This window comes from Callospermophilus lateralis, chromosome 5 (genome assembly GCF_048772815.1).
Source record: "Callospermophilus lateralis isolate mCalLat2 chromosome 5, mCalLat2.hap1, whole genome shotgun sequence".
Lineage (NCBI taxonomy): Eukaryota > Metazoa > Chordata > Mammalia > Rodentia > Sciuridae > Callospermophilus > Callospermophilus lateralis.
The window spans coordinates 39,945,598-39,961,280 of NC_135309.1; the positions used below are offsets into that span (position 1 = coordinate 39,945,598).

The window sequence follows — 15,683 nt, forward strand, 5'->3', positions numbered from 1 at the left end:
AGCAGGATACGCCCTATTCTAAACGGGGAACACCCTAATCTCCTATTATGCTAAACCGGGAACACCCTAAACAGGGATCCGCCCTGGTCCTTGAGCAAGGTCACCTTTCAGGAGTCCTTCCACTAGACAGCATGGGAGTACGCTGGCAAGGAAATTTTCATACCTACTTGGCTGATGGCTCCCAGCAGTTTATAGCAGCTTTATTTGTTATAGCCAAAAACTAGGAACAACCCAGATGTCTTTCAGTGGTTAAACAAACTGTAATACATCCTTACCATTTCCTATGTAGCTACAAAAAAGAATGAACTATCAATACACGCTATAGGATGGATAAATCTCCAGAGTTATAATAAGTGAAAAAAGACAATCCCCAAAGGTAACATACTCTATGGTTCAATTTATATAACATTCTTGAAATGATAAAAGATCAGTGTTTCCAGGGCTTAAGGAAAGGGTGGGGTTAAGAAGGAAATAGTTGTGGCTATAAAAGGTCAACATGAGGGATACTTTGGTGGTAATGGAAATGTTCTGTATCAGTATCAATATTCCACTTGTGATATATACTGCACAGATGCTCCCCAACTTACAAAGGAGTTACATCTCAATAAATTCCAGCATGCATTAGAAATATTCTTAAGTCAAAAATGCACTGAATACATCTAACCTACTAAACATAATAGCTCAGCCTAGCTTACCTTAGATGTGCTCAGAACACTAATATTAGCCCACATTGAGCATAATCATTTAACACAAAGCTTGTTGTATAATAAAGTTTAGAATATCTTGTATAATTCATTGAATATGATGCACTATTGAGTATTGATTGTTCCCCCTGTGATCGCCCAGCTAACTGCCTGGTATCTCAAATGAGATCTTCCCACCTATCACTAGCCAGGGAAAAGATACAACTTGAAATTCAAAGTGCAGTTTCTATGAATGAGTGTCACTTTCACAGCATCATTGAGGAATGGTATAAACTATACTATACTATAATTTTGCAAGTGGTTATTATTGGGGGAAAATTGGTAAAAGGTTCGCAGGATCTTGGCACATTATTTCTTACAACCACATGTGAATCTACAATTGTCTGCAAGCAAAAGTTCAATTTACAAATAAAAAGTAGACCCAGCTCTGAGTGTAGAACCAATTATCTTCATCTACCGTAATTATATAATTTCACTTCCTTTTCTGCCTAGGTCTTTATTTGGCTTCTTATGAAAGTGAGAGCCCAGAGAACCAAACAGAAAAAGAAAGGTGGAAATCTCTAAGGTCAGTCTTTGTGCCAGGATGGGTATAGGGTGGGTGGAGGGAGGGGGTTGGGCTGCTTGGAAGAGGGCTAAGGGGCTTCTGAGATACCTGATCATCAGTCTCCTGGGGCCTTGGCCAGACCATAGACGGGGAGAAGAATAAGCCCAAGTTCATAGGGATTGGGACACAACTCAAGGGCTAGGGTAAGTCCATGACCACTGGTAGCTGATGATTGCCTCTTTGTGCAATCAAGATATGTTTCCCAGGGCCAGAAACTCCTAGTCCATATCTTTATTCCAGAAAGCAAAACACACATACCATATCCTGTTTATTCTGCATGTTAACATAGCTGAATGGAGATCAGAAATGAGTCACAGCAATGGGCTCGTGAGGACTGAGCCAAAAAGACTTGCCAAACATTCTCTGGCCACCTCCTCTCATGTGCTGTGAAGGTGTCCATGCTGGGGAGAAATCAGGGCTGGGACCCTCATCACTTTCTGGCATATTTAAATCTACAGATCTTCTATTTTGGGGAAGACATGAGAAGCCCGGAGCTGAAGGAGGAGGAAGAGATGGAGCCAGCAGAGGCCATCCATAGCCCCGCCTCAAATGGCCCAGTTGGCGGAGGCAGAAGCAGCGCCTCACTACTTTGCAAATCAAGACCTTGTGGCCTTGGTACCCCACCACAATAGCTGCATGGGTACAGGAAACCTACTGTGGGACTTCAGCCCTGGCAGACTAGACAGGGCCCCCCCAGACACATGGGTGGCATACACCTTGGTGACTACCTGCCTTAAGGACGGTGGAGGCCACATTGCCAGTCAGTCTGTCCATCCTGGACAAGGACATGGTGCTACTCCCAGAGAATTGAGCGACTGCAATCGCATTATCTTACTGAGTGACATGCACCACAGAAGTCCACACAGTTTGTCACCAGTTGGTTGAGAGTCTCTGGAACTATAGCAGGCATCATGACACGATGTGAAATAAGCCTATACCAGCTCAGAGCCGACCAGCGGCCCCTGCCATTCTGCTGACAGACTGCTACCCTGTCCCTCCCAATGGGCTTGTCTCTGCAGCCCCATGCACCCTTCCCTTTCTGGATCCTGCTGATATCAGGATAACTTTCTGGTGACGGCTGTGAAACAGTTTAGCAGGACACACATGGGTCACAAAGTTGACAATGTGAACATTACAACCCTGTTGCCTAGCTCCCTTGTAAACTTTAGAGTTGGTATAAACACATGTTCATAAATCCTGGATATCCACGTCCACTCTGAGTCACTGACTTCTGGATTTTAAGTAGCATTCAACCAAGATGCAGGGTTGTTTCTTAAATCAGCCCCAGGAACGTTGCCGCTGACATTCAAGAGTAGGAAGTGGTGGCCATTTCCTATCCATAGACCCCTTGTCATGCTGACAGAGGCTGGTGCATATCAAGTGCTCAGTAAATCGGTGGTGAATGGACACCAACTGCCTGCATGTGTTCAAATGCCTCTTGTACAGAAAGGTGGCAATAAAACCAATAGGAAACACCTTGCGGCTCCCCCACAGTCTTCACCCAGCCTGTATTTCTAGTCCTTCCTATACTGGACCAGGAAGCAAATGAGCGGTGGAGCAGCTGAGGCCTCACCTGGCCTGTGATGAGTTCACCTAGTCAGGAAGTTATGGAGTGCAATATGCACCCTCTTTGCAGGTCAAGGACTGCTGGGTGTGGGCACAGGTGTGGGAAGTAGATGGAGGGTTGAGACGCACTGGCCCACCCCACCTGGTTCCTGCCCATGTTAGGCCCTGCAGTGGCCGGGACTCACTCAGAACAAGACTGGGACTGTCTTGGGGGACAGACAGAGAAAAGATAACCAGCAGCTATGAGTGCCTCACCCAACTCAGGAAACTGTACCTGGTGAACCAGGACTTCAGTAAGGCCCCAGAAGGACCCAGGAGCCAGAACCCTGGCAGAGTTGTGAGAGTGCTACATATTAGGGTTGCACACAACCAACCATCCCCCTTTTCCCCTGAGACCCCAGAAAGAGCAAGTAGAGTAGGCAGAAAGTGGCAAAGCAGGAAACTAGTCTTGAGATGATCCCAGGCTCCTGCCCCTCCACACTCCATGTACTGCTCCCATTGGGGGCCTGAAATGGTGCTGTTGGGGCCAAACTCAAGAAGACTTGAAATTCCAGGAGCTATCTTGAGTCACCTCCTCGTTTCCCTATCCCTACCCAAAACTGTCTCTCCGTTCCTGGCATCCCTTAGGCAACATTAGAAAAGACCCTCTTCGGATGGCAGCAGGAACTGTCCCTGCTTCCTGGCTGTGAAGAGTATTGCCTGTCAACATCTGGGGTAAGCAGTCTATAGTTAGGCTGGGCTTAGCAGGTACAAGATCAGTGTTCAGGGCCTGGCTTCAACCAGAGGAGACCGTCTCCTACTCCAGCTGTAGAAATAGGAGGCAGGGGGTTCCCCCTCACCCCAAGAACCAAGGCCATGCTGATGTCCTGGTTTTACCTCCTTACTCCTGAGTTAGTTGGTTCAGGGACCTATGAAGAAACTCTGAGCTTGGGAGTTCTGGGGGCAACTGGCCAAGATGCCCTCTCCCTGCCTCATGCAATCCGTCACCCAGGCCTAGCATCCTAGCTCTCTCTCCAAGTTCAGCCTCAAAATGCCTCCCACAGCCAGGCATCTCCACTCCTTACCTAGAGGCCAAGGCCCCAACTCAGTTCTCCCTATCAGCAGCCTCATCCCTGGCTGTGGAAAACATGAAGAAAGGAGGTTGAGAAAACAGTCCAGTCTCACTGAGATTGAAATGTCATGGATTAGCTGGAGAGGCAGGTCAAATCCTAATAGCATTTATGAAAGATAACTCCTGGCTTTACCAACCCCACTGCAAAAGAAACACAGAACTTTCCCCCTCCTCTGGCCTTGTACACACTGTGCTTTTTGTACTGCTATTCCCCACTTTGTCAATCTAGTCAAAGCCACAGCCTCAGGCGCAGGACTGTCTTCTAGAAACAATTCCTGATAGTGTTACGAAAATCATGCTCAGCAAGAGACCAAGCATCACTGGGAGAGTTGGAGACATCAGGTTTATTTATGCTGGTGGACCCAGATGAGCCAGTGCTCTGAAGTACTGGGCCTGGAGCTGAAGTTACATGGGGATTTTATAGGAAAATTTGACATCATTTCTTAACCATTACAACATTGGTGGGTTTGAATTCTTGGCCTACAGGATCAGAAACCATGCATAGGAAATTTACTATAAGTAGTTCACAGGTGTAGAATAAACAGTAAAACACCTGTGAGTGATATTGTGAAGTGGCTTTCACCACAGACAGCAGTAACTCAAGATGACCTGAGTTTATCTCCCTACGAGAGATTTGTAAGAACTAAGTCAAGGAGGTTGTAGTTTAGGTACCAGTTAATTGGCCAAGCAATTAAGTGATGTAGCTACATTCTTAGAGAGTTCAGAAAGTTTCAAAGTATAAGAAGAAATGACCCTTTCTAAAGGGACCTGTTGAATCTCTGGACTGCTATTTACAAACTAATAGATAGGGACTTGTGGTTAATTAGGTGCCCCCAGAGGCTGACAGAGAGGAGGGACAAAATTAACCCTTTCCCCAGACATTGGTTCTTTATCATAACACTCTTATAATTTCATTTTGAAATCAGGCCTGGTATCTCTGCCACAATAGAAGCCTTCTTACCAATACCTGTCAGACTCTCTGTGACATAGCACAGAATAGGAATCAGGGGAAGATGCAAAGATGAGACCTAGACTCTCAGAGCTCACCTCCAATTGCAGTAGAGTCCAGAGCAGGAGAAGAGGCAGCCTATAGCTAGACCTGTAGAGACCACAGTGTTAAGGGGGCTCAGGCTGAGTATATTTGTGCCTAAGGACCATCCAAGAGGACCTTAAAATTGCTCTCTACATCTCTGAGCAACTGTCAGACCCTGGTAGAGCCAGGAAGAGTAAGGTCCCTCAGAGGACCCAACCAGAAGCCTCCCACCTTTACCAGGTGGAGATCATTTTACCCCTTCTCCAGGTGCAGCCTTGGAGCCCAGAAAGGGGTGGGCGGGCTGGGGATGTGGCTCAAGTGGTAGCGAGCTCGCCTGGCATGCGTTCGGCCCGCGTTCGATCCTCAGCACACATACAAACAAAAGATGTTGTGTCTGCCGAAAACTAAAAAATAAATATTAAAATTCTCTCTCTCTCTCTCTCTCTCTCTCTCTCTCTCTCTCTCTCTCAAAAAAAAAAAAAAAAAAAAGAAAAAGAAAAAAGAAAAAAAAGAAAGGGGTGGACCTTGCTCACAGCCACATGGTCTGTTCCTTAGCCACATCCAGAACTCATGGTCATTCCCTGCAAAGATGCTTCTGTCCTCCTGTCATTCTGGCTCCAGTCCTTATGGCTGTCCATAAAGGAGAGTCCACAGGGGCTCCATAAGGCAGAGCCTGTAATGATGAGACAAGTATCAACAGCACAAATGGTGCCTAAGAATCAGGTGCCAGGTGATGCAAACTGACACACAGCTCAGGTTTGGAGCTACCTAGCTCAGCCATGCAGCTGGCACCAGGGAAGAAGTATGGCTGTGTATGGAAGGCCATTGGCTTTACCAGACAGCGAACCGATCAATTGGAGACCCAGGTGCTTGTGAATTTATTGTTAAACAACTAGCATTTGAAAATGCCAACAAATTTTGTCAAGATGTTCTCAGACCCCATAGAAAGAAGGGAACAGTTTCAGAGTTTATTTGTTTGTGTTGTTATCGACCCAGCTCATTTACAAACTTTTACTCTCGCAGTGGCTTTAAAACAAACCCTCCAGCCCCAAGAATCGGTACCCACCGGCGATGTTTTAATTGTGGAAGAAATGGCCACTTTGTGTGAAATTGTAATGTCTGCAATTATAAGCCCAGGGTTCCCCCTGCTGCAAGTAATCGATATTACAGAGTTAGAGACCACGTGCTGCAAGTAATCGATATTACAGAGTTAGAGACCACGTGGCAGTGGAAGAAAACTACCAAGATGGCGTCAGTCCACCTGCATTTTGGCCTCCACTTCCACCTAGTAGGGAGTCAAAAAACTTCCGGTCAGCCCATCCCCAGGCCAGAAAAACAGAGGAAATGGAAGAGAGGTCACACAGCTTAACATCATCACGGCCAACCATGGGGAACTGCTATTACCATCGAACCTCACAGGCAATTCCTTTATAATCATCAATGGTAGTTGAATTGATTCTGAGAAAAGGCCACAGCAAATCCCTACTGGGGTTTTCAGGCCACTCCCTAGAAAAAAATACAGAGTTAATTTTGGGACAATTAATTTAAATTTTAACAATTCAAAAGAGGCCATCGAGGTGATACCTGGAGTGGTGGATACTTGTTTTGAGGGAGAAATAAATGTTACTATAAAATCAAATTATGCCATCCAGCTTACTCCTAAAAATACCATAGCCAAATTAATCCTTTTACCCTGTAATTCTGATGGACACCCACAAGTAAATTCAGCTTTCAAACCGCCAGAATGTACTGGTCTCAATTAGTGCAGCAGGAGCGCCCCCTACTGGAACTTAAAATGAATCATAAAAAGTTCAAAGGTGTAGTGGACAAATCAGTCCTGTCCGGTCATTTCTGGCCTAAGAATTGGCCCTTGCATATAGCTCCAGCTAACTTAGAAGGAATAGGACAGATCTCACAGCCTGTTCAGAGTGCTCAGTATCTCTGCTGGGAAGATCAAGATGGGAATAGTGGAGTTTTTAAACCTTATGTGTTAGAATCTTTATCAGTAAATCTGTGGGGAAGAGATATATTAAGCAAAATAAGATTATTATTAATAACTCCAAATTCTATGAAATTATTTGAGGAAATTAATCAAGGGTTTCTTCCTAGAGATAATGAAAGAAATTATCAGAAACAGTATCTGCTTACAAACCAGTCTCCTCGACAGAGATTAGTAAATGCTCCAGACCAATCCAAAAGGCAGCAAAAAAAATCACCTGGCTCATAGAAGAGCCTATATGGATTTCTCAGTGGCCCATCTCAGGGGAAAAACTTAAGATAATAAATGTGATAGTTGAGGAACAACTTCAGGCTGGTCATATAGAACCAACGCTTAGTCCTTGGAACACCCCCATTTTTGTTATTAAGAAAAAGTCAGGTAATTAGAGATTACTATAAGATTCAAGGACAATAAACCATGCAATTCAGCCTATGGGATCATTACAGCCTGGACTTCCTTCTCCTACAACAATTCCTTTAAATTATAGCTTAATGGTGATAGATCTAAAAGATTGTTTTTTCTCAATAAAGTTGCATCCTGAGGATTGTGAAAAATTTTTCTTTCAGTGTCCCAGCAATTAATTTTAAAGAACCTGTTAAAAAATATTGCTGGAAGGTTTTGCCTCAAGGAATGCGTAATAGTCCAACTTTATGACAAAAATTTGTGAGTCAAGTGATAACTCCTATAAGAAATAACTTTCCTGATTCATATATTATTCATTTCATGGATGATATATTATTGGCTCATGCTAACCCAGAATTACTTTCAGAAATTTTTACTTAGAGGCTTCACTTACAGCAATGGATTGTGCATTGCTCCTCAAAAGATACAAAAGATGCCTCCCTTTTAATATTTGGGTCAGATAATTCAAGAACTTACAATCCGTCCTCAAAATCTACAGATAAAAGTTAAGGAGTTACATACCCCTAATGATTTTCAAAAACTATTAGGAGATATCAATTGGCTGAGGCCATCCTTAAAACTAACTACTTATGATATAAGTCCTTTATTCCAGATATTACAAAGAGATCCTTCTCCGACTTCTCCTCATCAACTGACAATAGAGGCTAGAGCAGCTTTAAAAAAGGTTGAAAGTGTAATTAAAAATTCACAGCTTATCAGAATTAATCCTAAAGAACTAGTATATTTATTAATATTTCCAACAGTGTATACCCTCACAGGAGCCATATGGCAAAGATTGGGAGTTATTGAGTGGATTCATTTAGCCCACTCTCCCCAAAAGACATTAATTCCTTTTCATGACTATTGCTCAATTGGTAATTAAAGTAGAACGAGAGTTTTACAATTAATTGGATCTGAACCTGATATTATAATTATTCCATTTTCTGTTCATCAAAATAATTGGCTTTTTCAAGCTTCTAGTTTATGGCAAATAGCTTTTGCTGATTTTCCTGGTCAGATAGAAAGTCATTACCCTTGTGATAAAATTATTCAATTTGCATCAATAACACCGCTTATTTTTCCAAAGATTGTATGTGCCCAGCCCATAGATGGAGCCTTAATGGTGTTCACTGATGGTTCAATCTCAGGTAAAGCAGGTTTTTATAGCCATGTTCACACAGAGGTAATACAAACCTCATATACTTCTGCCCAAAGAGCAGAGCTACAAGCTCTCATCTGTGCCTTAAATTGTTTACAAATGAGCCTATTAATATTTATCCTGACAGCTTATATGTAGTCAGAGTTACCAAAGATATTGAAACTTCAGTTATTGGATATATCTCATCACAAAGCTATTTAAATTATTTCATAATCTACAAAAGGTGGTGCAAATGCGAAAATACCCATGTTTCATAGGACACATACAAGCTCACACTAATCTTCCAGGACCTTTAACTTCAGGTAATGACAAAATTGATAAATTGGTAGCTGTTTGTAAACAGTTGTCTCCATATGATTGTGCACAAGCTTCACATTCTTTACATCATCAAAATGCTTCTAGTTTACATAAAATAATTTAATATTACTAGAGAACAAGCTCATCAAATTATAAGTCATTGCCCTAAATGTGTTATTCACACTCCATCTCTGCCATCGGGGTAAATCCCCATAGATTAAAACCAAATCAAATATGGCAAATGGATGTAACTCATATTCCTCAATTTGGTAAGCAATGTTATGTACATGTAATAGAGCCAAGATTCAAGAGACTGAAAATCGACCCGAAGAAGCCTTCCCTCAAAAGGAAAAGATATCAAGGAAGAATGAAGATGACTCAGCAAGACCCAGCTGAAAAGCTGATCTCATGGGAAGACGTGAAAAAGCTGACAACACACGCTTCACGAATGATTCGACTCCTAGGGAGAAATAAGACCTCATTGTTGATGGTAGCTACAGTGATTGCTCTGCTGGGCTGTCAGGTAAAAGGGAGTTGAGCAGACACTTACTGGACATATTTCCCAGATCCACCCCTGGTACACCCAGCGTGTGGACTGGAGAATCTATTCCAGTGTTTACTAATGACTCATTTATGATGGGAGGATTTACAGATACTCATATTACTCCCAATCATGTGACTAGATTTAATTATTCTGGCTACAGTGCCCAATTACCTTTGTGTTGGTCCCATGATAAACATGCTGGCTGTCTCAGAGTATCATTTGAGGAAAAGACAGCGATTGGAAGACTTAGACTGATTAATCATACTATTTATGGAGACTTAAAACCTTATACTAGATCAGTGATCAAAATGGGACTTTTTCATAACAAATCAGTCATTTCTGCAAAACCTCCACAAATACCTCATTGTCCTAATAGTTCTACAATTGAGATTGGAACCTTTTCTAGATGGATAGATTGTATAAATACCTTTCCAGTGCAACATAAGGTGTCCAAAGATAGTGGGTATACTTTAGACTGGTCTCCAAAAATTGATAAAAGATAATTCTGAAAAAGTTCTGCTATGACACCTGCAGGATTTGTTAGGAATATTTTGACCTACAGTGAAGGTGGTATTCAAAAAGATGTTTGGAGCTTAATTGCTGCCTCAGAATTCTTACATTTTACCAACAGGCCTTTACCAAAATCTGTTGGCAAGAGCTGTAAGGAAGGTTCTTGCTATGGCTTACAAGCCTGTGTCCAATCGCCTCACGTTTTAATCACTGGAAATGTAAAAGTTAAATGGATAGATGACAGATATGTTGTAACATTTAACAAATGTAACCTAACCAATTGTATTACTAGATATAATAGAGGAAAAGGAGTGCTGGTACTTCATCAGCCCTCTTTTGTTTTATTTCCTGCTAATATTTCAGAGTCATGGTACGCTGATGCTGGTTTTCAAGTCTTACAGCAAATCCATACCCAGCTATCAAGACCTAGACGTGCCATTGGAATTATAATTGTGGGAGTTATAGCCTTGGTTTCTTTCATTGCATCCACAATCACAGCTTTGATAACTTTATCTCAAAATATTCAACATGCAAAATTTCTTAATAATTTAGCCCAAAATACTTCCAAAGCTCTGCACAATCAAGTAAATATTGATGAAAGGATTGAGACTAAGTTAAACGCCTTAGAGGCGACTGTTATAAATATAGGTAATGAACTTTTGGCTTTAAAGTTTAAAGAAAGGCTTAAATGCCATGCAAGTTATAAATATGTGTGTGTTACAGCTGCCAAGTACAATGCTTCTCTCTGGGATTGGGAGAAGGTTAAAAACCATTTGTTGGGTATTTGGCAAAATAATAATAATAGCTTAGATCTTTTGGAACTCCATCATCATATCCAAGATATTCAAAATAATAGAATGGTTTTTTGGATACTTCTTCTTTAGCTAATCAAATATTAAAGGAATTAAATGGATTTAAACCTGGAAACATTCTTAAACACTCGGCCTGGTACATTATTGCATTGTTCTCTTTGCTGTTAATTCTTTTTTGCGTTGTAATTATAGGATGGAGAGTTTTCAGAGCAAGAGTACAGAGACTCGAGAGAGTAAATTATGACCTGCTTTTTAAAAGAAAAAAGGGGGAATATGTGGGAGGTCATCCTCACACATGATTTGAGTAACCTCCCTGGCTGGGCGAGAGGCACTTAGGCACATCTGAGTCCAGAGCTTTCATCACCCTTCTCAGGTCCAAGGGCTTGTCCGTGTGGAAGCATGTCCGGCCACTACTCCGAAGACCCAATCGTCGCCCCTGACCTTGGGATGCTGCCCCCCTTAATCTTCATTGGATGGGATTTTCCCCAGAATTTTTTGTTCCCCAATAAAAGTCCACTCCCTGGCGTGTTCTCTCTCTCTCTCTCTCTCTCTCTCTCTCTCTCTCTCTCTCTTGCTAGCCTCTTCAATAAACCTCACTACCACAATAGGTGGCTGGAGGCTGGACTAGGAGGAGCCATCCTGGAGCTGGTTTAAAGGTAATTAGAGTCTTATCTATTTAATTTAAAACTCCCTAGCGGTTTCTCACGTCTTGATCCTTCATTCATGAAGCCGGCGCAGGTCATAGGCTAAAGCTGTGGTCTTGCCTTTGTAACCTAGTGCTCTCTCTTAGTGCCTTCCAGAGTTAGAACTGGATTGAAGTTTTTCTCCAGGGCCCTGGGCATGGCTGGGGTCCAGAATCAACTCATTTTTACATGACCAATCCATGAATCCTCTAAGCCCACCCCCATATTGCTATTCAACAGGGACCCTCTACTCTATCAATTCCTTAGGACAAGGTGCATCTTAGTCTGTTCTGGCAAAATATCTCAGACTTGGTATTTTTTTTTAATTTATTTTTTTTTATTAATTTTTATTGTAGGTTGTTCAAAACATTACATAGTTCTTGATATATCATATTTCACACTTTGATTCAAGTGGGATATGCGCTCCCATTTTTACCCCATATACAGATTGCAGAATCACATCCATTGCACAACCATTGATTTACATATTGCCATTCAGACTTGGTATTTTTTAAACAACAGAAATTTATTGCTCACAGTTCTGGAGGCTGGGAAGTTCAAGACCAAGGTACCAGCAAGTTCAACTTCAGATGAAAGTTTGTTGCTCATGGATGAAACCTTCTGTGTTCTCATATGATAGAAAAGGCAAATGCACTCCCTTCCACTTCTTTAAGACACCTCCTTTTTAATATTATCATATTGGGGATTAAGTTCAGTATATATATTTTGGAGACACAACAACATTCAGACCATAGCAGGGCATCTTCATTATGGCAAACAACTTATCTCAGGAATCTAGCCACCTCTAGTTCTCCATGCATTGCAACTTGTCATATGAATTGGTACACAGTTATAGACATGAATTTGGCAGTGTATTAGCTTTTCATCAGTATACATAATAACAGAGGCAGCTAACTTATATTAAGTGAAGAGGTTTAATTATCTTACAATTCTGGAGGTTCAAGGCATAGTACTGCATCCACACAGTTCTGGCAAGGACCCCCTTGGCTGTGTCACATGGGGGGGGTGTATGGGGTGATGAGGGATCACATTTCAAACAATAAGCCAGAGAAAGGAATCTCCATTGATAACTACCAAGGGGTGAGAGAGGGCAGTGTCCAGAATTTCCCTAGGTGCCTCCCACTAAGCCCCACCTCTTAAAGGTTCTATGGTACCTCTCAATACTACCACCTTGGGTACCAAGTTTTCAACACATGAACCTTTGGAGGAATACACAGTAGCCAAACCATAGCAAGGAGTTTCCATCAAAATTATAAATATATAATTGCTGTGATGTGGCTACTTCAGCTCTAGTACTTTATCTAGTACCATTATACTTCTCCATCTTCAAATAATTTCCTCATAAGGCTATTCATTGCTGTACTGTTTGACAACAAAAGATTAAAAACAACTCACATATCCATAAATAGGGACCTAGTTAAATATCCTCTGCAGCTATAATGAGGATGCTTTATGTACTGATGCAAAAAGGTACCCATGACCCCATGATGGTTGTACTGGCCTACACTCCCACCAGCATCGTTCAGGAGTCCCCCACAATTTTTGCCAATACTTTGTATAAGGACTTTGTTCCTGAAGCAAGATAATGCCATCAAAATGAGAAATCAATCAAAGATGATGAGGATCAGCAATCATGGGATCCAACACTAGGAGAAGGAATAGGACATCCTATGGGGACAGCTACATGGTAGCAGGAGAACACCCAGAGTGGACTAGAGCAAGTAGGATGATAGGGACTCCTGGAGGATAGGGACTCCAGGAGAAGCCTGAACCGAGAGTTTCCTGGCAGGTGTGACCATCCTGTAACTACAGATGGAGAATTTTTAAAGAGGAAAAGAAGCAGTAGTAAAGCTGTTAGGATGGGCAATTAAGGAGAGAGGGAAAGGGAAGACAAAGGGTAGCAGCTTCTGTTATCAGCCTTTAACACTATAAATTATTTCAAGTAATACTTTGATAAAATTTTAATCTTAAAAAGAATCTCTAAACCATAACCAAAAGTAAATTTAAGCATTTTTTCAACCCCCCAAAATTACAAAAATTTGGGACTAAAACTGTAGGGCATTCACCTGACATGCACAAGGTCCTGAGTTCAAACATCAATTACCCCCCCCCAAAACACACACACAGTAATTCATGATGGAAGGTGAGACAAAGCTTCCAAGCCTGAGAAGGGCCTATGGCCTTGCAACAGAGCTATGTACCTAGAATGAGGAGAAAGGAAGTGGGAAAGGGAAAGTACAGGAACAGCAAAAGATAGATTCATCTCTTAAATATGGTCTTTCTGCAAAATAATATAATTCTAGTCACACAGTACCACCAGAGAAGAAAATGTCCTAGGGACAGGAGACTTGGAGGGGAGCACCATATGAGGATCCTCAGGTCAGTGGGGATGAAGAGTATTTCCTAGGAATCAGAAACAGAAATCTCAGAGAGTTTATAGGATCCCTTTCAGGAATAGTGGTGTAAAGAGTTCCATTGACCAACTCTCCAAAAAATCAAGAGTAAATGGTGAAAATTAGTTTTTAAAATTTCCCTGGAAATTCTCTTAAGATCATAGAGCAAATGAAGAAAAATTAAGAAAGCCTACTAAAACTCAAAAAACAGAGAGCATTATTACATTTGAACCATGACCACTTCCTTTATAATGACAGAAACTCCACTCCAGGTGGGAACAGCTGAGAACACATAGCTCCCAACCACTGGCTAACATACCTCTACAGGAGAGATGGGCTGCTGGCATTTATCACCCACCCCTCAGTTATGTGTTGCAAAGATTAAATCCTAAGTAAATACAACCAAGAAGTCAGGCTCCCTTCCTCCTTTCAGTTCCCATTCAGAGAGTGGAGGCTTTGCTACTGGGGTCCTAATCAATCGCTCCCCAACTCATTCAGGGAAAAGGAAGTAAAACAGAGTGATAAAGAAGGACTGGGAGGTGGGCTGGGGTTGTAGCTCAGTGATAGAACACTTGCCTTGCACCTGAGACACTGGATTTGATCCTCAGTATCACATAAAATAAATAAATAAAATAAAGATATTGTGTCCATCTACAACTAAAAAAATATATTTTAAGAAAAGGACTGGGAAGTGAGATATTAGAGAAATCTATTTGAGGTAAAGACACCTGAGTTATAAGAAGGGACCAAATAGAGGTTCAACAAGGGAAAAGAACACTGTAGACAAAGGCACCAACCATGCCAAGTTCCTGAGGCAGAACAACTGCTATTGTTATTCATTCAGCCCACAAATAGTTGTTCAAAGTCCAGTCTGTCTCCTAAAGTGCAAGAAATAAAATCAAGAATCAATAAATGGGATGGATTAAAACTTAAAATTTCTTTCTCAGTAAAAGAAACAGTCAATAATGCAAAGAGATAGCCCGCAGAGTGGGAGAACATCTTTACGACATGTGCATCAGATAGAGCGTTAATTTCCAGGATATATAAAGAACTCAAAAAACTGAACACCAAAAAGACAAATAACCCAGTCAATAAAAGGGCTAAGGAACTGAACAGATACTTCTCAGAAGAAGATATACAATTGATCAACAAATATATGAAAAATAATGTTCAATATCTCTAGCAATTAGAGAAATGCAAATCAAAACTACTCTAAGATTTCATCTCATTCCAGTTAGAATGGCAATTATCAAGAATACAAACACAGTAAGTGTTGGTGAGGATGTGGGAGAAATGGTTCATCTATACATTGCTGATGGCACTGCAAATTGGTGCAACCAATCTGGAAAGCAATATGGAGATTTAACACTTGGAATAGAACCACCATTCAACCCAGCTATCCCACTCCTCAGTCTAAACCCAAAGGACTTAAAAACAGAATACTATAGGGACACAGGCACATCATCAATGTTTATAGCAGCTCAATTCACAATAGCTAAATTGTGGAATCAATCTAGATGCTCCTCAATAGATTAATGGATAAAGAAACTATGGTATATATACACAATGGAATATTATTCATCTTTAAAAGAGTAAAATGATGGCATTTGCAGGTAAATGGATGGAGTTGGAGAATATCATGCTAAGCGAAGTGAGCCAATCCCCCAAAACCAAATGGCAAATGTTTTCTCTGATAAGTAGATTCTGATACATAATGGAGGGGAGGGGCCATGGGAAGAATGAAGGATCTTTGGTTTGGGTAACTGCAAGGTGGAGAGGGAACATGGGGATAGGAAAGATGGTGGAATGAGACAGACATCATTACCCTAGGTACATGTATGATTG

General features: G+C 41.5%; 1 protein-coding gene across 3 annotated transcripts in view; it reads left to right on the plus strand.

Annotated features, from left to right (window-relative positions):
- Nucleotides 1-2,499, plus strand: part of Rasgef1c (RasGEF domain family member 1C) — an 89,281-nt gene extending 86,782 nt beyond the window's left edge. For all 3 annotated transcript variants that reach the window (XM_076855817.2, XM_076855819.2, XM_076855818.2), the window contains 2 exons: nt 1,197-1,269; nt 1,767-2,499. In XM_076855817.2, the coding sequence (XP_076711932.1) occupies nt 1,197-1,269; nt 1,767-1,791 (98 nt within the window). In that variant the 3' untranslated portion in view covers nt 1,792-2,499. The remainder of the gene's footprint in view (nt 1-1,196; nt 1,270-1,766) is intronic.
- Nucleotides 2,500-15,683: the final 13,184 nt, after the last annotated feature.